Raw genomic sequence first — 14,538 nt, forward strand, 5'->3', positions numbered from 1 at the left:
CACTTAGAACGAAAACCTGTCCACCTGTCAAACTTATGAACAAAGAGATCCCACAATCAGATGACGCAAAATATCTGGGAATGCATCTTGACCGTCGTCTTACTTGGCGTAAACATATATGGACCAAACGCAAACAACTAGACTGTAAAGTACGTAGTATGTACTGGCTAATCGGACGTAAGTCAAAGTTGAATGATGCCAGTAAAATGGCTATCTATAAAGCTATTCTAAAACCAATCTGGACTTATGGCATTCAGCTCTGGGGAACAGCCAGCCATAGCAATATCGAAATTCTCGAAAGGTTCCAGAATAAAACTATGAGAGCTATGTTCAACATCCCACCATACATTAGCAATAAATATATGAACTTAGATCTCAACCTGCACACAGTGAAGCAAGAAATAGAACTAAACAGCAAGAAATATCAAGGCAGATTGGGACACCATATAAATAAATTAGCTGCTGAACTGAAGGGAGGGGGCACTGTGAGATTTTCTCGCCTGAAGAGAAATAGCATACCCGATCTTGCGATAAGATTCGCAGACAAATGATGAGCTTTGCGTCACTGGATGCAAATCTCATTCTATAAACATATTTACAGATGAAAATCAGAGACCATATTAGATTATTGTTTACATAAACAGATGGCTAAGTTGCAGTATAGAAAAAAAAAAAAAAAAAAAAAAAAGATTACATAAATCGTAAAACATCGTAACTGAACCGATTACGTAATGTTTGGGTGTCGATTGTGAAATTTAACATGCATTGGTTATACGTAACATACAGTAATAGATTTTTTTGTGTAATCTATATTGTTTGTTTGGTTGTACGCCCTAATCTTGGGAACTACCAGACCCGTAGTTTAATATGAAGATTTGAAAAATTATTGGTATAGTATTGGATAGCCCATTTATCGAGAAAGGCTAGAGGCTAGGTATACAGGGTGTCCCACTTTCGGTATACTAAGCGCGAAGGGACTTGTAGTTTTGTATACACTGATGACATAAAAAATACTTAAATAACAAAATTAAGTGAAAAATTTTTTGCTATATTTTTCCTTAAAATCTATGTATACTTCTCTAGCTTCGCGCAGCCGGCTTATACCGCTTCGCTAATGTGAGCATTTTGTCTATGAAAACATAATCTTAAACGATAGCTCACGTGCGGGTGGCAAAGTTGGGCGGGTTGCTTGTTAGGGGTGTACACATGGAATTTTAAGAATTCCTCTATTTGAAAAAAAAATGCGTCTGGAATTTTATAAGTATTTTTTACGTACTCAGCGTATGCAAAACTACAAGTCCCTTTGCGCTTAGTATACCAAAAGTGGGACACCCTGTATATCATCACACTTAAACCAATAGGAGCTGAGCAAAGCGGGTAAAACCGCGTGGTATAGCTAGTGGGTTATATTAGTTCCAGATGTATGGTTGCAAATTTGGAAATAAATTATTAAGGTTAAATTGTGTGTGTATGATTGACATTACATCTAATAGGTATCGTTTTTTTTGTGTAATGGATTATTTTAGTACATAACGTTAGATGAAGGGTTGTGTTATAAGGTTAACATTGTGCGTGTGTGTGTGTGTGTGTGCGTGTATGTTCTTTAAAGTAACTATCGAGTTTTTTACCGATTCTTCTAGATAGAAGCATCTTTCAATCGGTGTAAATACTTGTAAAAGTTTTCATGAAAAACAAATCAGTTTCTTTACCTTTGCATGTAATAGCTAAATTTGTTATAAAAATGTGTTTTCTTGAAGTACTTATTTATGGTAGTTTCTATAATATATATACAGTTTATACTTTATTGTAACGGCAATTAAATCAAACAATGCAATCTATATTTATTTTTATTGCATCAGAAAAATGTTAAATGCATTTATTAATTAAAATCTGTAAGAACCTTAAAATAACTTAATACTTAACTTTAAGAACCTAGGATTATTATTGATATATATAATATATAATATATCACATTATCCATACTAATATTATAAATGCTAAAGTAACTCTGTCTGTTACTCAATCACGCCTTAACTAATGAACCAATTTGCATGAAATTTGGTATAGAGATATTTTGATACCCGAGACATAGGATAGGTTTTATCCCGGAAATCCTACGGGAACGGGTTTTTCTTTGAAAACGCGGGCGAAGCCGCGGGCGGAAAGCTAGTATTACATAAGAAGAATTTAAGTATTCTTCATATTAGCCATATTAGGATATAAACCATTCAATCGTTCACTCATTCTTTAAAATTTATACTCTTAAAACTAGTTTTTTAAGTTTAAAACTGTCCCAATCTTTATTCGCGTTGAGAGTAAAATTTCAAGGTCGCGTCATGGCAATACCGTCACGTCATGACGATTTTGGTATCTTTGAATCGTGCGAAAGAAGTTTCACTCCTGGCACGTGTGCTCGGCACACATACTCGTATTTTTCCTTTATTTTCTTATGATGTTCTAAATTAAAAAAATATATATTTTTTATATCTTTCAGGAGCCGCGGTCAAACAACGTGTTATACCAGTTCCCATTGCACAGGATATCCTACTGTGCTGATGATAAGGGCGCTAAGAAATACTTTTCTTTTATTGCTAAGGGTATGTAATTAAATGTACATTATGTAGAACGAGTTGGTTTAGTTCCAATATTTATTATTCAAGTTTTTCAAGATCAATTAAATTTTTAAAGATTTGTTCATTAGCAGAATAACCATATAAATTATTTGACAATTACATTGTATTTCTATGAGTTATAGGAACACTGCAAGTTTTGTTAATTTCAGTGCAGTGAGTTTCTTATTTAAAGACATTTTCTCTCACTTACAATAAAATAAGTGTGGTAAAGTCAATCCATAAATACCCTCAAACTAATAAAAAAATACCCCAGAATTTTTCACCAAACATTCTGAGGTAATTTTTCATTAAGGGCTTGGTCTAGTAGTGCAAACAAATGCATCCTGTCATCCTATATGTAAATAATACAAATGTACTAAGGGAAAGTTGCTCCACTTAATTTTTAAAAATTAAATCATTCGTATGCATAATTTAATATTCGTAATAAGTACCAAAAATGACAATTTGAAACAATTTTCGTGAAAATTACACCGGGTGATTTTTTTTTTATCAGTACACAAAATTTGCGAATACTTTCTATTGATATCTTCAACTTCATGTTTATATAACTGATCAACTTTTATAAAGAAATTTGGACGAAATATAAAAAAATAAGCTTTCCATACAAAATGCATAACTCTATACATTTTTTTCGACCTAAGTTTCTAAGGGCCGATTTTTCAATGCTTGGATAAAACTTATTCGTCGAATAATGTATAAAACTACCATTTTAAAAACGTATTCTAATTGCCCGTATTTGACAGATTACGTGACATTTTAATATTATCGTGTAATACTTTATTGGACGGATAAGTTTTATCCAAGCATTGAAAAATCGGCCCTTAGTGAAAGTTGTTCAGTTTAACTAATAAAACGGATAAACAAATTTTGTATATAATAAAAAAAATGTAATGTTTGTGTTAAAAAATAAAATAGAAAAATACGCAAATGAAAACAAAAGATATTTATTTCTGACTACCTTCCGTCCGCGACTCCGTCCGCGCGGATGTCAGTCTTCGCGTCTTCTACAGATTTATTATATTATGTGTAATATATAGATTTATATTGATAAACCTAATAAATCTTTTGCTAGCATTCTGATGCTTTATCGGTTGCACTGGATTTATCTCTTTTTTTTCAATCGCTTGAATGATATAGGATGGGTCCTTGATGGGCATCGAATGCTGAAGTCTCGAATCAATCAATTCTGACAGTAGGAAATTTATGTAAAATCTTGATAATGGTCCATCATTTTATTTTGCCTAAACGTTACATACTTTTTTATATATTCTATTTTTAACGAATTATTCACTCCAGTCCAAACAGCAAATAAGCAGACTTCTGCTTCTGCAACGTTTAGTTGTCCCTGAATTTAGAAAAAATAGTCATGATTCTTATCTATGACAAAAGTATTATTTTTTGCATTGTATTTCAAATATTAATTTTTTTTTTAACCGCATCTTCCGCATTCATATCTTTTGCCGGAATTAGACATTTAACTTCTACTAGTCCCATTTTCCCTTTTTGATATGGGAGTATATAAAGTAATTTTTTTAGATATTTCTCGTTATACTTTTAAAAAGTTATTATTGTCATTTTGCTCATTAGGTAAAGTAATTTCGATATCAGTTTTAAGTTTTTTGATACCTGCAATAATAACGTCATAATCACCTGCACATACTTATCGATTACACCCTGTATACAATCCACCATCCACATTCATAATGTTTTCCTGTCCTCCTCTCCTTTACGCTGTTCACCGATACATTTGAAATGAGTAAATCTGCTACCACTGAAGGATGTTTCATTGTGATCAGCAAATTTTCACCACTGTTGTCGATTATTTGTTTTTCATTTTTAATCAGCAATTGGGAATCATCAGTTTTGTTTTTTGCAGATTGGTGATGTACCCTAACAATACGTCGAAAAGGGAAAGCATCAACGAATTATCGTTTTCGTCCTCTTTTTTTATTCTTCGCGTCTCTGTTACTTCTGTTTGTTTAGTTCTCAACACCCACTGAATTTTCTATGTTACTGTGATCTTCCATTACATCTGAGTTTTGATGATGTGATGATAATCCATTCGTTTTAATAATGGTACTTAGAGTTGGTAGACTAAACTAGAAATGGCGGACTAAATTTGTCAGCGCGTCTGTAAGATCAGAATATAAAACCAACATCCTGTATTTAAGTTACAAAATTAATAATCAAACAACATGCCGCTACGTTGAAAATGACTAGAAGAAAAAATTAAAACACCTCGGATCAATTTTGGAGTAAACAAATCATTTTCCCCGTATGGGGATTTCCCCGGATGAACTTGGGAAGTTCAAGTTCTCAATACAAGTTTATATTATATTTCGTATTTCTCAAACGAAAAATAAACATTTTTGGAACTTCAAAAAAATTATATTATAAGAAAATTTATGAGCTTACTTTAGTTTTAAAGAAATATACATCCCTTTACTGACACCCCGTAAAATAAAGAAATTGTTGCCAATCACCTTTGCAATCTATTTGGTTTCATTAACTTTATGTTCGAAGATAATTTTTTTTCGAGTAGTTACACACGTATTTTTTTCGTTTATTTTCCATATCGAAATCAAATGTTTAAAAATACGAATATTTGCACAAAACTAAGATAAAAATAATCAATTAACAAAAATATTAAATTTAATGAAGTAGAGCAACTTTCACTTCGGTATGAAGGAAAATCGAGCGTAGAGCACACGTCAGAACGCTCCGGCCCAAGGAGCGCGACTAAAGAAATTCGCTAGGATTTTTCCTAATTATTTTAAATATTTTTTTAATATTTAAAGAATTATCAAAATTCAAAAAACATTTTTTTTAAAGGATTAATACTAATTGGTCTTCAACCAACTCGAATAAATTAATGGAAAAAATAACTTTTAGCAGTATTTATCAATAGATTTTGTAAGGCAAAAAATGGGAAATTTAATGAATTTATAACGTTCTAATTAAGAAAATCATAAGTTTTTCGGCAATTGTATTCAGCAGTTTTTAATAACGACTATATAAGGATAATAATGCGCTGATCAGATTGTGTAAATTGTAATCGGTTGCAACGTAGTGAGTGCACAAACTTAGCTCGAAATGTCTTTGGGGGAAAGAGACTTATCTTGAAGGCCTGATTAAGGTAACATAAAGTAATTTTATAAATGTGAAAAAATTCACGCGCATTGCGTATATAACACTAATTGATAAACAAGAAAAAAAAATTCAGTTTATCATTTCATTAGCCGGGAAAAAATTGTCAAATAACTTGTTGAAAACGCAATTTTGCTAGACTGCAGCCTTAACACTCAATCTCTTTACTTTACTTATACATACCTATTTATTTAATTTTCTTTTCATTTACTTATTAATAAACTGTGTATACATCAATTTAACAGGTGGCAGTACAGTGAACGGTATGAACGGCCATGACAGTGGTAACATGGAGAAACATGAATGTTTCGTGTTCATATCAACGAAGTTGGCCTCAGAGATCACGTTGACTATTGGACAGGCGTTTGATCTTGCTTATAGGTATGTAATTAATAATTATAGTATATTGGGAAAGGAAGTCAATGTATTGGAATGATATGATTAAGTAATTAGTAGTAAAATGTGTTAAATGTGAAAAAATACATTAGTCGAATCTGTCATAGAAAATGTTAGACAAGACTTTGTAAATGAAACTTCATGAAATGAAATTTCATGTCTTGAAAATGATAAATTGAAGTTATTCAATCATGAGGTAGCCTTAAAAACAGGAATAAATATTTAAAAACACATGTCATAGACAAAAACAATGTTAAAAAATCTAATATCAACGACAACATTATTCCATTTCACCGCTCGATTTGTTAAATTGAAGATTTTTTTCTTACAAAAATATATTAATTATTTTGCACTGTATGGTTTTAATTTCGCATATTCCAGGCGGTTCCTGAACGACAACGGCAAATACATTGAGCTACAGAAACTAACTCTGCAGAACAAGAAACTCGAATTACAAATGAACGCGTACAAAAATCGGCTACAGGTAAATTCTATTCGAAAATTCAGCATTTTGTGTGCATCGGCAAAGTGTTTCATTAAATTATTTATAAATGTTTATGCAACTCTGTTTGTTCGTCTGTCTATGATTTCACTTTATTTCGCTGATTTTGATGAAATTCTGAACAGAGATAGATATATATATATATATATATATATATATATAGACAGGATATATAAAAGGAGCCTGTATCCTTTTTTTCAATGCACAAACTCATGTTATGTCACATTTTGGTATTAACTTATTTATTGAAAACCAATAATAGCACAAAAATGACGAAATATTTATAAATTTTAAGAACTATGTAATTGCCATGTTTTTAACATGGTTTTATCAGCTTCCCCTGTATGTTTGTATGAATACAATAATTGTTAGTGTGTTAGTTTTTTTTAACTACATATACATTGATTATTTGCAAATAAATGTACTGTACCTTAACCTCTTTTGCTATTTTTATTGTCTTTCTGTCAACTTTATCTGTGTATACAATAAAGTATTTTTATTTATTTATTTATACGATTATAATGTTAACATTCCAAAAAACTCCCATAAAACAAAATAAAATTAAATTCCAGGAGCTATCCCGTATAACCTACAAGGACGATCTCTCAGCATATCTATCCCGGAACAATATAACCGACATTACCGAATACAAGCCACCGCCGGAATTAGAGAAACAGATCTCCTCTCTCACTCTAGCGAACGGCTTCGCTATGAACGGGAACAAGACGCCTGATATTGGTGAGTGAATGAATGAACGAAATGAATGATTTAGTTTTACGCTTGTAAACGAGTTCGCTATGAACAAGGGCCGTATAATGACCCCTTTTTCCCAGTCAGTTTACGCCCTGAATTAAACTGACTGGCAAATTCAAATAATACCATAATTAACCATGGTTGGTTATTGCGATCATAATATGAATTTGCCAGTCAGTACAATTCAGGGCGTAATCTGTCTGGAAAAAAGAGGTCGACCCCAGGGCTCAATATTGGTGAGTGAATTAATGAACGAATTATGAAATGAGTGAATGATTTATGGAAACATCTGGCTAACTGGTTAAATTATATATAAGAGGATTCTAATAGAAGCTTTAAAGAATTGTAGACAAATGAATGAGTGAATTAAATAAAATCAATAATTTTTTTTTATCAATTTTCTTAAGTAAATTCATATTCAGAACTCATATAATATTAAGTTCATTGGCACTAATTTTCTTGTACAAAAACAATTCCATGTTGAATATAAATCATGATTAAACATTTTTAAAATGATATAAAATATATTATTAATCCTATTAGGTTTCTACTAGGTTTACCAGGCTGAAGTCCAAATTAAATCCGTTAAAATTTTTTAATATTAAGTAAATTATTTTTATTAATATTTGTTTTTTAATTTTCCAGGTATGGACGCGATGTCCAACAACTCAACAGACACGTACAATTCGAGTAACGATAACAATTTGTTGTTATCTACGCCTCCACCGACGCACAATAATAGAACTGGGTATGTATTTGTATCACTACATATTATACTCCATACTATAATATCATATTATAAATGCGAAAGTAACTCTGTCTGTCTGTTACTCAATCACGCCTAAACTACTGAACCAATTTGCATGAAATTTGGTATGGAGATATTTTGATACCCGAGAAAGGACATAGGCTACTTTTTATTGCGAAATATGTACCACGGGCGAAGCCGAGGCGGACCGCTAGTAAAATAATAAATGTGTTGCAAAACAGAATACTCGAGAACGGCTGAACCGATTTCGTTAATTATTTTTATATCATACTAGCTATGCTCCGCGGTTATACCCGCAGTTCTCCGCTCCTGTTGGTCTTAACGAGATGATATATAGCCTATAGCCTTCCTCGATAAATGGGCTATCTAACACCGAAAAATTTTTCAAATCGGATCCGTAGTTCCCGAGATTAGCGCGTTCAAAGAAACAAACTCTTCAGCTTTATAATATTAAGTATATATTCCTATTCGATATACGATAATATTAGTTATTTTTGTTTTGCATGTAATTAAGCGTACTATAAACTATTATTGATAATTTTTTGTCAAAAATTATAATAATAATAAGCAGTATGCTTACAGCAGCCCCAGAGAAGTATTTTTATATGATAGTTACAATATACTTAATTTATAATTTTTATTTATTATAATTTCCCAGAAAACTCCTGGGTGACTTGTCTACGAACAAGAACCCAGCGGTAGGCACCAAACTAGAGGGATTGCTGATGAACTCAGATTCTGATAGCGGTATGTATCTACTTATATTATAACAAATATAATATGTATTAGTATTAAAATAGAAATAGAAAGTGTTTTATATAAATCTTAACCCATTGAGCCCCGAACGGCCCGATCGGTCCACGACACAATAGATTTTCTATTGTGTCTGTGATTCCGGGGCCTGAGTTATTAATAATCTATTACACACAGAACAGAAAAAAAAATAGCGAAAGTTTATATGTCTTCAAAAACTGCAGAAACCTTCACGCAAAATATGCGGAACTGATTTTGATGAAATTTAGCAGACACATAAAGGGTAATTTCGATTTGAGAGCTCAATATTTCCACATTGTAATGCACATAATATACCAACATTTTGTTTCAATAACTGAACAAATAAAATATCGGCTTGCAATACTAAAGACAAATAGAACTCAATAAAAAAGCTATAAAAAAAGTAACCATTTTTTATAACAGGTAATTTATAATGCCTATTATTTTATTATTCTTTGAACATAATATACAAATGATTTCGACCGACCGGTTGGCTTGAATGAATGAATGAATGAATGAATGAAAGCTTTATTGTACACACCAAAATGATGAAATAACATTTTGGTGCTTAGTTGGTAGTGGCCCTGCCTTCCAAGCCAGAGGTCGTGTTAATAAATATTTGTGTGATGAATAGATATTTGCTCTTTGTCTGGGTGTTAATTATCTATATAAGTATTTATTTAAAATTATGTATGTATGTTTGTCAGCCATCTGGTTTCCATAACACAAGCGAAAGCTTAGTATGGGATCAGATCGTGCCGTGTGTGAAAATTGTCCTCAAATATTTAGTATTTATTTAATTTCGATCTTTCTAGAATTCGATCCAAGAGCGTTCGAGTCGGAGCCTGTGAGTCGCTTCAACTCTTCAGTTGATAGTCCTTCAACACCAGCACCTCCGCTATGTAAGTGTAAATCCATACTAATATTATAAATGCGAAAGTAACTCTGTCTGTCTGTCCGTTACTCAATCACGCCTAAACTACTGAACCAATTTGCATGAAATTTGGTATGGAGATATTTTGATACCCGAGAAAGGACATAGGCTACCTTTTATTGCGAAATAATATGTACCACGGGCGAAGCCGGGGCGGACCTCTAGTGTAAAATATATATTAGACTTTTATTTGATAAAACTGCATCGAAATTAAGAGTTGGATTTGTAATAGTTCATAAAGATGTATAAATAAAAAGATACATACAATTACTTGAAAAACTATAAGGACAATGAAGGGCTAAGTGCTTATAAATATGAATATCAAATATCGTTTGAAAATAATAAAACTAACACATAAATAATAAAAAGCGTTTATTTCCGTAACTTCACACATATGTAACAAATACATTATTACAAATATAGTTCGAATACAATTTACTACTTTATTACATACATTACAAATAGGTATATGCTTAATGTTACATAATATAATTTAATCTAAAAAATGAATTTATTTCCAGTGGCCCCCCCACCAAAAGCATCGAAACGTCAGAACCAACCAACACAAAATATGAACGGGAACGATTTATTCGGTTCAACTCCATTCTCGGTCCCGAGTCAAATGCAAACGAATCAGTCATTCCCAAACCAATCTGTCAAACCGAACTATGACATACGGGATTTTAACCTTCAAACATCTGTTTTTAACTCAAACACGTCGTTTACAAATGGTTTGAGTGGTTACGATCCGTTTGAAACGAAGGGAAACATATTTGGAAACGGATTTGGGAATAATTTCAATGGTTTCGGCAATTTGAGCGAAAAACCTGCGGTCGAGTTGGATAGCAGCTTCAATGGGTTCTTGGATAAAACTATTTCGGAGATGAAGGTTAGTAAATCTATACTAATATTATAAAGCTGAAGAGTTTGTTTGTTTGTTTGAGCGCGCTAATCTCAGGAACTACTGGTCCGATTTGAAAAATTCTTTCGGTGTTAGATAGCCCATTAATCGAGGAAGGTTATAGGCTATATATCATCACGCTACGACCAACAGGGGTCTCCACCCCAGGAGTATGATTTTACACTGTAAAATCATACTATATTATTACAAAAAAAATAGACCTCTTTGAAACGAGAACTTAAGTCATGGTTTAACTTTAGTACTGGTTATAAACTTTTCCTTATCTATTGTCCATGGTTTAACGCTAAATTAATAGTTTTACTTAGACTATGGTTTTGATACGTATAAGACCCGAATATTAGTTAGTCCGTGTTTTATAATAAAACAGATAGTGGTTTATAAGATCATTTAATTTTTGAAATACTAGTTCTATCAGACATTGACTTTTAAATTATTTTTGAAGTGGTGAAACTTCTTTATCGGGGTTGGAAAAAAAATTTAGTGTAACATTTTTTCGTTACGCGTGACATTTTTCCGTTACGCGCCATCTTGTTCTTATCCCTACCACGCGTGATTCGACGTATTTCTGTCAAGTTGCATACAGTAAATTATTTTTTGAAAAATAAGGTTATAAAGAAGTTTCACTTCTTACGTGTGTATACTACACTTTGTGTACACGCACACATTTTTTTGTACTTTGTGTATTTGCGATAAACCACCGAGTTTCGATTATAAAATACCATTACACCTCCTAATTTTTTAATCTGTACAGTTGTATTTAATTCCACTTTTGTATTTTAACAGCCAGTTACTTGTTGAGTTATATTATTACAATGATCCTAATTTTGGCCTTTTATTATTTATATTTAATATATTATTTTCTTATTCTAGGACGGATTCAGCAGAGGGATCAGCTTTGGAAACGACGATTTTTCAATAGACAACCTCGATCCCATCAAGAAAAACTGAAAATAAATAAATAATATAGTTAAAATTATTAAAAAATCCTTGTAACAATTCACACAACATAGTTTAATGCAATAATATAAGACATTATGAATTATCGAAGTAGTTGTAAGCATTGTGTAGATTGTGACGACGATATTATGTTGCCATGTTATTGGTTACAAATTTTCCGTGATAATAGGTAATTTTTTCGAAACGTAGAAAATATAATTAAAATTGTATTCCTAGAATCTCTAACCAGTAATGTGTTGAACGCTATTTATACATAAAATAAGATGGATTATGAATACAAAGCGCGCAAACATTCCAACGTGCCTTAAGACAATAATATTTTCATATCTCCAGTAGATTTTTAAGTAAAAATGTATTTTGGTAGATTAATATTTAGGGACCAAAATTTTTAACCATTGAAGATTTGAAGTTCGTCGTAACATTCTGTGATAATTCTTTGCAAGTTGAGGAACTTCAAGTCAATTTACTAACGTTTATATACAAGATGAATTAAACTCCTATTTTTTATATTATATTATGGAGTTAATCGGAATTTCTACAAAAAAATCGTCATTTAAGCTCTGGCTGCAAGTACATGACAACGATACCAAAAAAAAACAAAATTAACAAACATTATTTTTATTAATATTGACTTTGTGTCCTGATATTTTTTCCTATATTATTTAAATTATTAAGCTAAGAATATCGTGAAAAAAGCGTTGTCATAAAAAAAACTTGTAAATAAACTGTCATTTTTTGATGACATTGCAGCCTCTTTCGTTCATTCGTTCATTCATCGATCTATGCTTTTTTAAATGTTTTTAAATAATGATATTATTTGTATATTGGTTTTTAAATTTTAACTGTTGTATCCCTGTCACAATAGTTAATTATTATAGTATTGTACACTAATTTCGTATTAAGGCCAAAAGATATACATAAATGTGTATTTTGGATAATAAAATTTATGTTTATAGCTTTGTGTTTTATTTAACCCGTAATTAAATGGAATTTTCATAGTTTTTTATTCATAAACAGCATGTTAAACTACAAAGTATAATATACCAATAATAAAGTTGAAGAGTTTGTTTCTATGAACGCGCTAATCTCAGGAACTACTCTAACGATTTCAAGAATTATTATTTCATAATTTACGAGCGAAGCCGGTACGGACCGCTAGTATACATTACGCCTTAGAATACATAATATATAACGTCAGTTTATGTAATATATATTCTAATTATTATTATACCAGAACATTGATATTAGTTTATATGTTTCATGCCAAAAAATTTAATGAAATTTGCAGTCCAGTCCTAAAGTTTATTATATACCGATTTATTTAAGAACCAAAGGTACATACTGCATTAGACCAGTCAATTTGCTCAATAGTATTGTTAAGACATATGTTAGATTAGCACTATTTTTATCTCATCTCTCACCATTCTCTCACTATGTCTATTTGGTCAATGAATAAACAACACCGTGGTTTAAAGGTATTATTAAACCTAGTTACAAGGCCTTTTATGAATTTAAAAGTCACTTGTATAACTACTGCATTAAATTACAAATAATGATCTTACATAAATACTGTTTATAAAACAATAATTTATAAAGCTTAAAGAGCATAATAACTTAGGGCGTATTCAGAAAGAAAGCTTGAAACTTATAAGCGCTTATCGGCGCTTGTCATGTTCATATATTTTCCTGCGCTGACAAGCAAGACAAAGGAAAATATATATGAACATGACAAGCGCCGACAAGCGCTTATAAGTTTCAAGCTTTCTTTCTGAATACACCCTTAGACATAATAAGACGACAAAATACTCTGTAGTTAAGTTCCAAAAACCTTGTATCTAATGTTCTTAAAGCTGCGAGTGGCAGCAAAAAAATGTCTGTTTTCAATTTTCGCGAAACGTCAAAATCTTGCTATGCGAAGCAACAGATTTTCCGCTATTTTCCAGTGGAAAACATTTTAAATTGTAACAAATGATCTCTGACATGATCTGAATTAGTTATTATATTGAATTTTATCAGTATTTAGTGTAACTGTGCAGTATTATTTAAATATGGTGGACTTGAGCGGCGGTCAAGATGGCCCGTTGGAACACGCATTTTCCAACTCGGTTTTTATCATTCCAGGGATCGTTGTTGTGGGGTTATCAGGTAAATAACATAAATTATTAAATAAGGCTTTAAAGGAAATAGATTTTCAGTACCCTGCGATGTTCCTCGAAGTAACATACGGAAATATGTAAGCGCTGGCTGTCCCTTTGTGAAGAACGAAATTATTTTTTTTCAACAGTTTTAACGTACTACTTACTATAACATCTTGTGTGTTCTAATTACGGTATTTATCTTAATTTTTTGTAAATTTTGCTTTTTAAATATCTAGTTTAATAAATGCATGTTAAGCTTATGAAATATGTGTCCTTGTGGAAAACAAAAGATGGTTAACCAACCGAGTAATCGTTACAATTGATGGAATGGTTAAGAAGTACTAAGCTAAATACATAAATTAAACTTTTGTTATCTTGACAACACTATTTTCTTGCATACAATTATATATAAAAGATAAAAAATACATATTATGTATATGCTTTTGTTCTCCTTTTAACTCAAATTTATTTAGCAGTAAGTAATGATTCTAAACAAATGTTTCTATATAGAATATGTTATCATTTTTCTATAAAAAATAACTGTGTTGATTCAGCCTCATATGACAACCTCGATCCCATCAAGAAAAACTAATTAAATAAATAATATAGTTAA

At 31.3% G+C, this 14,538-nt stretch overlaps 1 protein-coding gene across 3 annotated transcripts in view; it reads left to right on the plus strand.

Annotated features, from left to right (window-relative positions):
* The window catches only part of LOC149896502 (PTB domain-containing adapter protein ced-6-like), a 113,035-nt gene extending 100,293 nt beyond the window's left edge, over positions 1–12,742 (plus strand). For all 3 annotated transcript variants that reach the window (XM_090117448.1, XM_090117446.1, XM_090117447.1), the window contains exons 4-12: positions 2,495–2,597; positions 6,026–6,161; positions 6,558–6,660; positions 7,251–7,416; positions 8,077–8,179; positions 8,859–8,947; positions 9,790–9,876; positions 10,430–10,797; positions 11,701–12,742. In XM_090117448.1, the coding sequence (XP_089973574.1) occupies positions 2,495–2,597; positions 6,026–6,161; positions 6,558–6,660; positions 7,251–7,416; positions 8,077–8,179; positions 8,859–8,947; positions 9,790–9,876; positions 10,430–10,797; positions 11,701–11,778 (1,233 nt within the window). In that variant the 3' untranslated portion in view covers positions 11,779–12,742. The remainder of the gene's footprint in view (positions 1–2,494; positions 2,598–6,025; positions 6,162–6,557; positions 6,661–7,250; positions 7,417–8,076; positions 8,180–8,858; positions 8,948–9,789; positions 9,877–10,429; positions 10,798–11,700) is intronic.
* Positions 12,743–14,538: the final 1,796 nt, after the last annotated feature.

This window comes from Colias eurytheme, chromosome 28 (assembly GCF_061535395.1).
Source record: "Colias eurytheme isolate Ceu_HAF_F1 chromosome 28, ilColEury1 Martin Lab GWU primary, whole genome shotgun sequence".
Lineage (NCBI taxonomy): Eukaryota > Metazoa > Arthropoda > Insecta > Lepidoptera > Pieridae > Colias > Colias eurytheme.